At 44.6% G+C, this 14,282-nt stretch overlaps 1 protein-coding gene across 1 annotated transcript in view; it reads right to left on the reverse strand.

The window, feature by feature from the left end:
- CFAP74 (cilia and flagella associated protein 74) overlaps positions 1-14,282 on the reverse strand; it is a 117,490-nt gene that overhangs the window by 47,741 nt on the left and 55,467 nt on the right. The window contains 7 exon segments of the mRNA XM_087702450.1: positions 124-331; positions 1,521-1,678; positions 3,431-3,533; positions 6,662-6,772; positions 8,313-8,486; positions 9,921-10,025; positions 13,882-13,980. Of these exon segments, the coding sequence (XP_087558576.1) occupies positions 124-331; positions 1,521-1,678; positions 3,431-3,533; positions 6,662-6,772; positions 8,313-8,486; positions 9,921-10,025; positions 13,882-13,980 (958 nt within the window).

Raw genomic sequence — 14,282 nt, forward strand, 5'->3', positions numbered from 1 at the left:
ATTCTGGGCCATTTCATAGAACCTTTACAAGATGTTAATTGAAGGAAGGGAGGATGTAGAAGGATTTTGATTTGATCCCAACAGTCCTATCAACAATAAGAAGCCCTCCCTGCTTCCTCTCACCGGCGTGACGGGCACCACCTTATCGCTGCACGTTTCCTCAATGTAACGCCACGTTTTCAAGCGCCACTTAACGGCGTCGGAGAGTTTGTCCGGGCCTTTCGATTTCCGGGGGCGAGATTGCGCTTTTATTCTCTCCGCCTGGGCTTCTTCTCTCAAAATCCGAGCGACGATTTCGATTTTCCTTGTCTTCTGCTGCTCCAGAAACTCCCTGTGGGTGACGCAACGGCAGACAATGGAGACAAACTGGGAACAGACCCCACGGAAAGAAGAGGAAACAAACCGCTGGCCTAAGAACCCAAGCGGAATAATCATTTTATTTAAGTATTTAATATTTAATAAATTTATAGGCCGCCCAATCCCGAAGGATTTGTCCTTTTTAAAAACATACTAGCCGATAATCCAGTGTTGTCCGAGTATTTAGTTATAGGGGGAAAATGTCCGGACCAAACATAATTTCTAATGTTGGATTTTCCCCCTTGTGGAGTACTGTGAAGCCGTTACTATGGCAAATCCACTATGCTGTACAGTAGAAGCCATTTTACGGAAGTATAGTAGAAGCCATTTTAAGGCACAGCAGGCTGTATCTTAACAGAACACACACACCGAGGGGTTTTAGGAATGTCTTACCCCCCACAGTATTTGTTTCCAGAGAGTAAGTCATCTGTATACCAAGTTTGTTTGAAGAAGAAGAGGAGGAGGAGGAGGACGAGGAGGAGGAGGACGAGGAGAAGGAGGGAAACTGTGTCCTTTATTTTGTGACCTGCATTCTTATTGCATTTGCAAATATCCTTCCTTGAAAGGGACTGTTGAGGTTGCTAAGAAAAGAACTCGGATAGCTGGTGGCTACTAGCTGCAAAAATTCAGGTCTCCTCCCACCTGTTGACAAAATTTAACTAAGGAAGAAGAATTTCCATGGTTTTAACAAGAAATGACCAGCTATCAGGAAGGAGGTCAGATGGCGAGGGGTTAATAATTCTATTTTGTAGATCTACTCCATTAACATTGAGGTTACTTCTAGCCAACATTTTCTGAAATGTGGAAAATACCTTAAAAATAACATTACAGAAAGGAAAAAAATATATATATATCTATGTCCGCACATAGTACTTTTAAAACGATACAGCTATTTAAAACAAAAAAGAATCGTTTCAAGCAGAAAACTGCCCTGAAATGTTAAAGGAAGATTAAATTATTAATTAATTAATGGCAAGGAGTTATAGTCCAAATGCCTTTTTAAAAAACTTTTCCTCCCCCCCCCCCGCCTTTTGCAATGGGTTTCACCTATGGAGGACTTAGAAGGAAATAACAATAAGGCTGTTAATTTATAGCACTCTTCCCAACGCTCCCGTCCCCCCACCTCCATCAACATGGTATTTCACCGAAAATTAGCTGCTCACTTTTTCCGCTTTTCAAACTCGATTTGTCGCTTCTGGCAAAAAAATTCCCGGGTCACGTTGTGTCCTTCAGCCTGAATGGCTTCCTTGATTTTCTGATCTTGCTCTTGAGCATCAAGTCCAATCAATTTGCCCAGGACTTGACGAGTTCGGAGATTTTCCTAGACAAGAGTATTAAAAATTATCTATCTATCATCTATCTATCTATCTATCTATCATCTATCTATCTATCTATCTTTGGAACGAGCTCCCCGTGGAGATTCGTACCCTCTCCACCGTCCAAGCCTTCCGCATAGCCTTGAAGAACTGGCTCGCCCGTCAGGCCTGGGGATAAGGATAGTTACCCCTCCCGAATGATGAATGTATGTTGCTTACTATTTTATTACATGTTTCTGTCTTAATGTCTGTATTCCCCCTTCCCGGTTTTGTGTGAGCCGCCCTGAGTCCCCTCAGGGAAAAGGGCAGCCTACAAATACTAATAAAATTCTAAAAAATTCTAAATTCTATCTATCTATCTATCTATCTATCTATCTATCTATCTATCTATCTATCTATCTATATATATATATATATATATATGTTGTGTGTGTGTATATATATGTTGTATTTGTGCTGATAAATAAATAAAGGGAGACTAGTATAGATCTATTTCAAGCTATTTAGCTCTCATCAGCTAGCCATACCCTTACTGGGATTCGAACCTGTGCTGTATTACATATTAGGCAGATGTGTTAACCACTAAGCCACAAGGTTCTCCTCCTTTATCAGCTGAGCCAGGGAAATAGGTATGTATTTAGTGTCTGGATGGTCTCTTGTGACGAGCCGATAGACAGAGAAAGGAAGCAGTAAGCTTCCTCCCATATTTGGGCATACCAGGGGTTGTGACACTAAATATACATACATACATACATACATACATACATACATACATACATACATACATACATACTATTAAACCTTCGCTTTGGGGTTTGCAGGAAAGCATTTCACGAGAGCAGAACTCATCCCATGCCCAGATTTCAATTGCTTTCAAAAGTTACATGTTGACTTACAATCACAACGGAGCCCAATTTATCTTGCCAAGCAAAATATGTTCTATCAATTATATTCAAACTAGCTGATAACCTGGTGTTCCCCAGGTATATATTTGCCCAGGTATACATTTGTCCTCAAAAATAACCCTGGACCAAGTGTTATTTCTAATGTTGGATTTTCTTCCTTATCAGAGGGAGCCCCATGTGGAGTACTGTGAAGCCATTACCATGACAACTCTACTGCACTGTACAGTAGAAGCCATTTCAAGGCGCAACAGGCTGTATCTTAACAGAGCACCCCCCCCCCAAGGGATGTTAGGGGTGTCTTACCCCCACAGTATTTGTTTCCAGAGACTAAGTCATCTGTATACCAAGTTTGGTTGAAATTGCTCAAGGCGTTCCAGAGTTATGCTGGAATATACATACATATACACACACACACAGCCATTTTTATATAGATAGATTCATAACATGGTTTGATTGATCTGGAGACTGGTTCAGAAACTGTGATTTAGTCAGGAAAGCTGAGTTAAAATCATGGCTTGATCTAAGACTGAAGCCTCCTTACAATAAGACTTCGATTGTTTGATTTCATTCCAAACATTGTTGGCCAACGTGTTCCATTTTTCCCCACAAAACGGCAGTTGCGAACTACAGTATAGCTAGCAGTGTTGTGTTACCGATACAAATTTCCCCATCCCTTTACAAACTCCTTCTTTACAGGTTTAAAGAAAAAAGGAAGAAAAAAAGAGATTGGGATAGGATTCTTCCAACACCCCACTGGAGTTTAATTAATTGAAACCGGAAGGCCCAATTTTGAAAGCTTTATGGTAAAAAGCATTAAAGGCACATTCTCCTTCTCAAGCAGCTAGCCCTCACCCGGTTTGAACTGATGCTATTTTTCAGGGACAACACCGTTTCCATCCTTTTCTGCAAGTGTTCCTGGTGCTTTACTTCCTCCACCGATTCCTTCTCACGAATCCTGTTGGAAAAAACACAGCGTCAATCCTGATCTATTTTGGCGAAGGGGCTGGTGCAAAACTAGCCATCTTGACTGATGTCCATCAAAGGGTAGTAGGGCTTAGCATGCCAGGGGAGAGGCAGAGATGGGCCCAGGGTTGTCCAACAATTATCAGCTGGCTTCAGAGTCAGACATCAGTGAGGCAGAAGAACAGCTGGAGCCTGTTCCCGATGTGTGCATGCGCAGAGCTGCCAGGAGAAGGGAACAGCTAAGGAACAAGGGCCGACTCGGGAGTAAAGCCATAGGTGGACGGTGAATGGCCCCTCCCAGAGGGAATAGAGAGGAGCTTGGAGTTTGCAGGAGACAATTAGTTCGCTTCCTTAGTGTGCAGATTTGTTCCTGACTTCTTGCCAAGGAATTGCTGCTACAGGGTGGAGTTTGGAAGATATCGGCCTGGCAGCTCTCCAAGCCTGATAAGGTCTGTGGTTGTAAATTCACCCTTCAAAGACTGTTTGCTGGGGCTTTGCTGGATGTGAATGAGAAGAATTCGCATGAGCTTCATAAAAAGGGGTTTTGTCGGGACAAGGAGTCTGCTTCGTGATTTGGGGAAGGCTAGGTCCGATGTCTAGTGGCCTAACGAAGAGAAGGATTAGGGGAGATACAATACAATACAATAGCAGAGTTGAAAGGGACCTTGGAGGTCTTCTAATCCAACCCCCTACCTAGACAGGAAACCCTATGCCGTTTCAGACAAATGGCTATCCAACCTCTACTTAAAGACTTCCAGTGTTGGGGCATTCACAACTTCTGGAGGCAAATTCTGTTCCAATTATTAATTGCTCTCTCTGTCAGGAAATTTCTCCTTAGTTCTAGGTTGCTTCTCTCCTTGATTAGTTTCCACCCATTGCTTCTTGTCCTGCCCTCAGGTGCCTTGGAGAATAGCTTGACTCCCTCTTCTTTGTGGCAACCCCTGAGATATTGGAAGACTGCTATCGTGTCTCCCCTGGTCCTTCTTTTTATTCAACTAGACATACCCAGTTCCTGCAACCGTTCTTCATATGTTTTATCCTCCAGTCCCCTAATCCTCTTTGTTGCTCTTCTCTGCACTCTTTCTAGAGTCTCCACATATTTTCTACATCGTGGCAACCAAAACTGAATGCAGTATTCCAAGTGTGGCCTTATAAAGTGGCATCAACACTTCACGTGATCTTGATTCTCTCCCTCTGTTGATGAGCCAAGAACTGTGTTGGCTTTTTTGGCAGCTGCTGCACACAGCTGGCTCCTATTTAAATGGTTGTGACGTGATAGCTGTCTTCCGGTACTTAAAGGGAAGTCACAGAGATGAGGAAGGTTGATTTATTCTCCAAAGCACCAGAAGGCAGGACAGGAATTAACAAGTGGAAGCTCGTGAAAAACAGATCCAAACCTGGAACTAAGGAGAAATTTCCCGAGAGTGAGAATTAGTGAATTAATCAACGGAACAGCTTGCCTCTCAGAGTTGTGGGTTCTCCATCGTTGGGAGGTTTTCAAGAAAAGATCGGACATCCGTTTGTCCGGGATGGTACAAGGACTCCTGCCTTGGGTGGGAGATCGTGCCAAAAGACCTGCCTTCCAGCCCGATGACTCTCCGTCCCAAAGGTGCTTTTTCAGGAACCAACTGGACTTTTTGGGTTTTTGTGCTTTGAAGGTATTTCGCTTCTCATCCAAGAAGCTTCTTCGGCTCTTGGGGAATGGAAGAGATGAAGAAAATGCTGTGAGAGCGGAAGAAGCTTCTTAGATTGAGAAGAAAAAAAATCAAAAGAAAAAAACAAGGAAGTCCAGTTGTCTCCTGAAAAAAATTGCACCTTTAGAGACAATCTTGATCTGGATGATGGAGAATCGCTATAGTCCTATGACTTTATTCAGGAGCTGAAACACAGTAGCATCGCTGTTCTGACCCCCCTCGTCCCACACCAACAAACACTCCGAGCCAGAGATAAGTTACGGCATTTAATTAACAGATAGACAGGTCCTTGGCAGCAAACCGGCACAGAGAAGCTTGGGCAGCAATAAACACAGATAAGGCTTGGCAGCAATCCAGCCTGCCAAGCTCACACTAATGTCCTCCGACATTCAATCCTGCGTTGACTTCTGCAAAGCGGGCCGTGTGCACAAGGAGTCTTTTTATAGTCTGGAGAGGAGCCTATTGACCACCAGCTGAGTGCAATTACCTCCTGTAACTGCGCAACTGTTCCTGACGCCTAGTAGCTCTGCGATGGCGTGCATCCAGGAACAACTCACTATTGACATCCGGCTCACTCTCCCTTGTCTCCTCCCCACTGGTCCAAGGCTCAGGTGCCTCCTGGTGGCCAACCAGCCTCTCTGCGCCCTGCTCGGAGTCGGAACCCTGTCCAGGGTCCTCCACATCCTCCAGAGCCGACTCATCGGGCCCCTCACTGTCGGAGTCTGGTGGCAGCTCCAACGGCTCCTGCTGGGCCACAACACATCGCTACTCATCGTCTAGAGGAATTGCCGTGGTCATCTTTTGAAGTCGTCTGACAATGGTCAATGGGGAAGTCAGATTCACTTGACAGCCATGTTACTAATTTCACAACTGCAGTGGTTGGCTTAACACAAGGGTCGGCAACCTTAAACACTCAAAGAGCCACAAAGGTCCTAACCGGAAACCGACGGGAAGTCCATTTCCCACCCACCATAGAGTCTCCTCCTAGCGCGGCGTCCTTTTTCCTTTACCTGTCCTGACCGAAAGCCCTATCAATTGTGGAGCCGAATGTCAACAGGGAGCCGCAGCAGAGGGAAGAAAGAGCCACATGCGGCTCCAGAGCCGCCGAATTGCCGACCCCTGGCTTAACAACTGTGGCAAGATAGTTCTATAAAGTTGTTTATGTATAAAATGGGGGCAAAACCCACTTCCCAAATGTCTCGCTTAGCCACATAAATTTTGGGCTCTCTGGTGGGCGTAAGTTGAGGACTACCTACCCTACTTTATGGCTTTGAACTACTTTTGTGGCTCTGAAGTACTGTATGTTTTGCAGCTGAAGATATCTGGAGCCACAAGGTTGGAGAAGGAAAACCCCAAAAGTTAACGGACCAGACCTCTTGCATTCTTTCGAAGGAGAAACAGAGAGGAGAAAAGGTAAACAACATACTTTCCTAAACTTTCTTTCAGAAACCGGACAGCCCTTGCGTGGTTCCTCTGAGAATCTTCCAGCACTGTGGTCAGATTGTCTTCATAAGCCTGGCTCGCTTCCTGGATTTTTCTACAGAGAGAGAGAGAAAAAAAATGCAGGATTTTTTTTCAAAGGGGACTGCGAAATCCTAATGTGTAATAGACAGAAAAGGTCTTTCATCAGTCATCCTTTAGGTTTTAGGGTTTAGGGTTTAGGGTTTAGAGTTTAGGTTTAATTTAGTTTTAAGTAAGTTTTAAGTTTTAAGTTTTAAGTTTTAAGTTTTAAGTTTTAAGTAAGTTTTAAGTTTTAAGTTTTAAGTTTTAAGTTTTAAGTTTTAAGTTTTAAGTTTTAAGTTTTAAGTTTTAAGTAAGTTTTAAGTTTTATGTTTTAAGTTTTAAGTTTTAAGTAAGTTTTAAGTTTTAAGTTTTAAGTTTTAAGTTTTAAGTTTTAAGTTTTAAGTTTTAAGTTTTAAGTTTTAAGTTTTAAGTTTTAAGTTTTAAGTTTTAAGTTTTAAGTTTTAAGTTTTAAGTTTTAAGTTTTAAGTTTTAAGTTTTAAGTTTTAAGTTTTAAGTTTTAAGTTTTAAGTTTTAAGTTTTAAGAAGTTTTAAGTTTTAAGTTTTAAGTTTTAAGTTTAAGTTTAGTTTTTGTTTTAGCTTAGCTTTAGCTTAGCTTTAGTTTTAGTAACTTTATCTTAATTTTAGTTTAGTTTTAGTTTTAAGTTTTAAGTTTTAAGTTTAGTTTTACTTTTTTAGTTTTAGCTTTAGCTTATTTTTAGTTTAGTTTAGTTTTTCTTTTAGCTTAGCTTTATCTTAGCTTTAGTTTTAGTAGCTTTAGCTTAGTTTTAGTTTAGTTTTAGTTTTGTTTTAGCTTAGCTTTAGCTTAGTTTTAGTTTAGTTTAGTTTGAAATTTAGTTTTAGTTTAGCTTTAGCTTAGTTTTAATTTAGTTTATTGTCATTGCACTGCTACAACAAAATTAAATGCCCTCTTCAGCGTACATTATAACTATAAAAATAAAAAGACAAAACACGCATCCTTCACATTCTATGCAATTGAATCGAAAACCTCTGGTGTTGCATTCATATTGCATATATACAGTAGAATTCAATAGGGTTACTGCCCTGGGGTAGGAGCTGTTTTCCTTCTTACTCTTATCTCCCACTACTTTCCCTTGGCTGTTAGTAGTTCAGGTTCTCGTAGAAAGCTGAAGCTGACAATACATCTGTCAAAACCCGCGAAGCTTTCCTGACCTGCTCCCAAGCTGCCCTAGGCGGGAGGGGTGGGAAACCAAGGAATTCACGCCTCAGTCAAAACAAGACGCAGCCTAGCCAGCCGACGTCAAGGCCATCTCCACGGAGACCCGCAACGGCCGGAGGGAGTGACTTCTATGACCCGCGAAATGGCTTCATTGGGGAATGTGACTGACGACGCACTCCTAGTAAACAACTGGGTTTTTTCTTGCTTAAATGGCTGGAGACTCTTAATTTTATTAGGGCATCGGTCGGAACCCTGACAAAAATCTTTATAATATCCATTGGAACTGGCTGGACCTCCTGATTTTCCCGGTGCCTTTAACATGAGCTGTAGTGGGAATTCCGAGGCTTCCTTGGGAGGGGGTTGAAAGCCAGCCTACCTTTCGTTGCTCTGCCACTTTTGGCTCAAGAGCTGGGCCAAGTCATTCTGTTTCTGGAGCCTCTCCTCAGCCTGGTCTTGCCGCTGCTGATCCAGCTCTGCCTCGTCCACTTTGAGCTGCTTGCGGAGTTTGGCGAAGTTCCCTTGCTCTATTTCAATCTTCCACATTTCGAACCTTTGGCAAAGGGAGGATTTAGTGAGTATCGAGCCGGCTTTTGGGGGGCCTCCACCCGTCCACGTTACGCTTGGGAGCAGCCTCTCCTGGCGCCAGAGCCCTCACCTTCCCCTCCCTTAGTGACAGAAACGGCTGTTCTTCACCTGGAGTTAATCAGACTTTAACTAACAAGGGAAGCCAAGTTGCACCAGGTTAGGACTCGGATGGAAGACCACAAGGAAATCCCAACCAGGTTGAGAAACATCAACGCATTTCCAACGCAACCAGCTAGGGTTGTGCTGTTGGGATAGGTATTGGACGTAGGCTATGGAGATAGGAGCTGAAGTCCACCCTAATCCAGGATGGCTTCAAGCCGGTTGCTTCCTCTTATGCTACACCTCCCTTACGAGGTTTCATTAGGCGAGGAAAAAGGGGAAGGGATACTAAAGTGACAGCTTGAATTCATAAAGAAAACTCAGCAATTGTTGTGGCCCACCAGCGGGCACAGAGCTGGCAGCAGATTCAGAGAGTGTGGAGGTTGGGGAGGAACATGGCCCAGTCCTGGAGTCTGGGGAAGGCTCTGCATTGGAAGCAGAGAGAGGAACAGGGCCCTATGCCAGTTATCAGCTGCCTTCAGAGTCAGACATCAGTGAGGCAGAAGAACAGCTGGAGCCTGTTCTCAGTGTGCGCATGCAGAGAGCTGCCAGATGAAGGGAACAGCTAAGGAACAAGGGTCGACTTGGGAGTAAGGCACAGGTGGACAGTGAATGGCCCCTCCCGGAGGGAATAAAAGAGGAGAGAAAGGGGAGTGGAGTTTGCAGGGGACAATTAGTTCCCTTAATTGGTTCGTGACACTCTGAGACTCCTGGCCAAGGATATCTGCAGATATCGGCCTGGCAGCTCTCCAAACCAGATAAGGTCTGTGACTATAAATCTTCCCTCGAAAGATTTTGCTGGATGTGAAAGAGCAGAATTCACAATCAATTCATAAAAGGGGTTTTTGTCGAGACCGGGAGTTTGCTTCATGCGAACTCAGAATAGCCCGATTCACTTAACAACCTCCCTTACGAGGTTTCATTGGGGGAGGAGGAAGGGGAAGGGGATACTAAAGTGACAGCTTGAATTCCTACAGAAAACTTAGCAGTATAGGAATATGGAGGCATTTCACTTGGGCAGGACTGTTTAAAGAGTTAGGAAGATGGGGGGAGATGGGATGAAAAGCTTCCTTGCCAAAGCCCAAACTTTTCTAACAGAGCTTGGAAAACGCGGAACGCGCTTTGCATATTTATAGATCCATTCCCCTTCACCCTATGAAGCATTCATATTTTAGAGAGTGTTCCCCTCCCCACTCCCAAAGTCAGGCCAAGCCGCTAAATTGCATTAAGAGGAAAGCACAAGGATTGGTTGGCCCAATCTGTGCCCCCCCCTCTCTCTCCCCGCTCTCCTTTCACTTACACGCTTTCATTTAGGGCTGCCTTGATTTTGGACTCCAGTCCCTTTTCGTTTCCCAGTTCGGTGCACAAGCGCCGATGCAGTGCCTGTAGGCGATTCACGGCCGCGCTGAGCCATTAAAAGGAGGAGGGGAGGAGGGGAGAAAAGAAAGAAAGAAAGGGGAAGAAAATGGGAAAGAGTGAATTGTTTAAAAACCAGCACGTAACAAACAATTCTGCAGCCCGGAGGGGGTTCAAGGCCGCTGTTCTTCTGAACCTTCGGAGGTTTATAGTAATGGAATGTTTTTCAATTCTACTCTAAAAAGCATCCTTCTCGGTCTCTTTCGAAAGCTTTACACCAGCTGACGGGCAGAACTTCGAATAAGAGATTCTTTATTTGGTGCCCCCTGCAGACATCAGAGCCTGCATTTAAAATAATAATTACGGCTGCCCCTGGCGTGACCCGACTGCAAAGAATGTAGGTTCAGATAACAGAGTTGGGAGGGACCTTGTAGGTCATCTAGTCCAACCCCCCCCCCTCAAGCAGGAGACCTACAACATTTCTGACAAAGGGCCGTCCAGTTTCTTCTTGAAAGCATCCAGCGATGGAGGCAGAGATGGGGCCGAGGCCGTCTGGCGGTTCTCAGCTGCCTTCGGAGCTAGACAGCAGTGAGGCAGAGGACCAGCTGGAGCCTGTTCCCAATGTACGCATATGCAGAGCTGCCAGAAGAAAAGAGCGGCTCAGAAATCAGGATCGACTTGGGAGTAGAGCCACAGGTGGACGGTGAATGGCCCCTCCCATAGGGAATAAAAGAGGAGCGAAAGGGGAGGGGGCTTTTGCAGGAAACAATTTGTTCGGCTGTTAGATTCGTTCCAGGAGTGTGAAGATCTGTCCCTGAATCTCAGAGACTCTGTGCCCAGCCTTTCCTTGCACAGCACCTCATTTGGAAAATATTTATATGGCAGCTTTCCAAGCTAGATAAGGTCTGTGGTCCTAAATACTCCTTTGAAAGACTGTTTGCCAGGCCTCGGCTGAATGAGAGGATGAGAGGAACTCACACTCGATTAATAAAAGGGGTTTTGTCGGGGCCCAGGAGTCTGCCTCGTGCTTTTTGGGGAAGCCTCGATCAGAACACACATTTGACAACTTCAAGAAAAAGAAAAAAAACACACGGGAAATTCAAGACTCCCTGTGCTTTGATGGCGGCCCCTTAAATAAAGTCCTTAAACCCAATTTAATCCTAATGCTTTGTAACACGATAGAAATAGGATGATAATGGGAAAACATCACAGAGGAAAGATCCCACCTATCCTTGGATGCCACCTTTGCCAAATGCCAGGCCTCTAGCTGCAAAAGGTTGGGTGTGAGGGAACGAAGGCATCTTCCTTGTGAGAGGACCAGATTTAACTCTGGTTTATTCAAACAGAATGCAACTTTTATCCAATCCTGCCTCCAATTGTTTCTTTTCAATTTAAGCATTTGCAGGGGGCCACCTTCGCCCATTTGGTTTTTTGTTTTGTTTTTTTGCTCTCAGGCACATAATGAGGCTTTTAATTCTGCTCATCGGGATGGTTTTTTGAGGGTTTTTTTTTGAGGGGGGGCAGTCGGCACACAATGCGTTCCACCTTGGCGCAATTTTATTAACTCAATTCATGGCAAGAAGCAACAAGGCTGGATGCGAATGGAGTTGATCTGCGGCGTGCAAGCTCCCTTCCCCCCCCCGCCTTCCTGGCAGCTTTTAATTCAAGCAAAGTGAAGGAGCGGAACCAGCACCACAATTGCGTGCCGTCTCCCAAACCTGGTGTCAGTGTTGTGTTGTATTTGCACACTTTTCAAACACTGGGAGACAACGGAAAAGAGAGGGGGGGGAGAGAAATAGAGGGAGGGAGTGAAAGAATAGAATAGTTGGAAGGGACATTGGAGGTCTTCTAGTCCAACCCCCTGCCTAGGCAGGAAACCCTCTATCTTTTCAGACAAATGGCTATCCAACCTCTTCTTAAAAATGTCCAGTGTTGGAGCATTCACAACTTCTGGAGGCAAGTTGTTCCACTGGTTTAATTGTTCTCCCTGTCAAGAAAATTCCTCTTTAATTCCAGGTTGCTTCTCTCCTTGATTAGTTTCCACCCATTGCTTTTTGTTCTGCCTTCAGGTGCTTTGGAGAATAGCTTGACTCCCTCTTCTTTGGGGCAGCCCCGGAGATATTGGAAGACTGCTGTCATGTCTCCCCTAGTCCTTCTTTTCATTCAACTAGACCAGTGTTTCTCAACCTTGGCTACTTGAAGATGTCTGGACTTCAACTCCCAGAATTCCCCAGCCAGCGAATGCTGGCTGGGGAATTCTGGGAGTTGAAGTCCAGACATCTTCAAGTAGCCAAGGTTGAGAAACACTGAACTAGACAATTCTCATGACTTGCATCCAGAAATTGTGAATGCTCCAACACTGGAAGTTTTTAAGAAGATGTTGGGTTGGATTAGAAGACCTCCAAGATCTCTTCCAACTCTGTTATTCTATTCTATTCTATTCTATTCTATTCTATTCTATTCTATTCTATTCTATTCTATTCTATTCTATTCTATTCTATTCCATTCCACTCTACTCTATTCTACTCTACTCTTCTCTACTCTATCTTCAGATAGATTTTTACTCCAAAAGCATTTTATTAAAATAAATTTGGTTAAAAAAAAAATCCAATTTAAGTGAAAATAAATCCGATGTAAATTTTAAAAAAATCCATTTTTTAAATTAAAAAAAAAACACTATAGATTTTTATTTATCCACCCTGCCTCCAAGGTCCCTTTCAGCTCTTTTGATTTCTTGGCTGATCCCGGGGCAAGAACTTTGCACCTCGAGAACATTTTAGCCAACGTTTTAATTTAAAGAGTGGGGAAAGGAATGAGGAATTTATTTGTGATTAAACTGAACGAACAGTGACCGGGGGGGGGGGAGGGGAAAACATTGTTTGTCCCCAGTGCTGGTTTTAAGTCTCCTTAGGTGGATTCTTGCCTCTGAGGTCGCAGCGAAGAAAAGCGAGCTGTTTGAAAGAAATGGCACGGACATACATTCGCTGAACAAAAGCCCATTTTCACGCACTAATAACTTGTGGGGACAGATAAAAGATGACATCAGAAATAGACTTTTTTTTTTTTGCACGCACCTGGCAAAAGGTTAACTCCTCCTATAGCCGGCTGCGATCTCTGGAGATGACTCTGTTTTATTTATCAAAGACCTTTATCGCTAATTCATTACATACCTTTACACAGAAGAAATGAAAGAGGGGGCAGATAGGGATTTTGCACATAGCAAGAGCACTTATGTACCGCTTCATAGTACTTTTACAGTCCTCTCTAAGCTGTTTACAGAGTCAGCCTCTTGGCCCCCAACAATTTTATCATTTTACCATTTGGTCCTCATTTTACCCACCTTGGAAGGACGGAAGGCTGAGTCAACCTTGAGCCAGTGGGTCAGGATTGAACTGCTGGCAGTGGGCAGAGTTAGCCTGCAATACTGCATTCTAAGCACTAGGAAGGAAGGAAGGAAGGAAGGAAGGAAGGAAGGAAGGAAGGAGGGAGGGAGGGAGGGAGGGAGGGAGGGAGGGAGGGAAGGAGGGAGGGAGGAAGGTAGGTAGGTAGGTAGGTAGGTAGGTAGGTAGGTAGGTAGCAATAGCCCTTAGCTTATATACTGCTTCACAGCCCTCTCTAAGCGGTTTACAGAGTCAGCTTCTTGCCCCCAACAATCTGGGTCCTCATTTTACCCACCTCGGAAGGACAGAAGGCTGAGTCAACCTTGAGCCTGTGGCGAGATTCGAACTGCCAAATTGCAGGCAGCCGGCAGCCAGCAGAAGTAGCCTGCAGTACTGCACTCTGACCACCGCGCTGCCTCGGCTCTAATTTCTCAGCCACCAAACGGAGCCGAATTCAGTCAATTTTATAACCCCCGTGGAAACACCTGGAGGAGAAACTGCTGATAAGGTGGGCGAGCAACCTACATGTTCCCTTCCTCCTTCTCCTTCTCAATTTCTTCCTCCACGTCCTTCTGCTGGTCGGAGAGCATGTCCAGTCGGTCATGACAAGTCGCCAACTCTTCCCTGGAAACAAGAGGGGAGCAGGATTCAGCCAGAGCGGTTGGCGCAGTCTGTTTCTTCTTGGGACGCCAGTGGCACTACTCGCCCTCCCATGCCGATAATATGCCGCGCATAGCTCAAAAGGAAAAACTAGCCCAAAAAGGCGCTACACAAGGGGGGATAACTCATTGTCAACTCGCAAAGCACTTGCCATGTCTGTTATCGAGTTGCCATGATGGGCAGAAGGGGGGTGGGGAGAATACATTCCGTGCATACCTTCGCCTAGGGTCGGATGTCAGGTTAACCCAGCAGGATTGTGAGGCGTG

The sequence above is a fragment of the Thamnophis sirtalis genome, unplaced genomic scaffold, assembly GCF_051295495.1.
Source record: "Thamnophis sirtalis isolate CommonGarterSnake01/CBP01778 unplaced genomic scaffold, rThaSir2_p1.2 scaffold_15, whole genome shotgun sequence".
Taxonomy (NCBI): domain Eukaryota; kingdom Metazoa; phylum Chordata; class Lepidosauria; order Squamata; family Natricidae; genus Thamnophis; species Thamnophis sirtalis.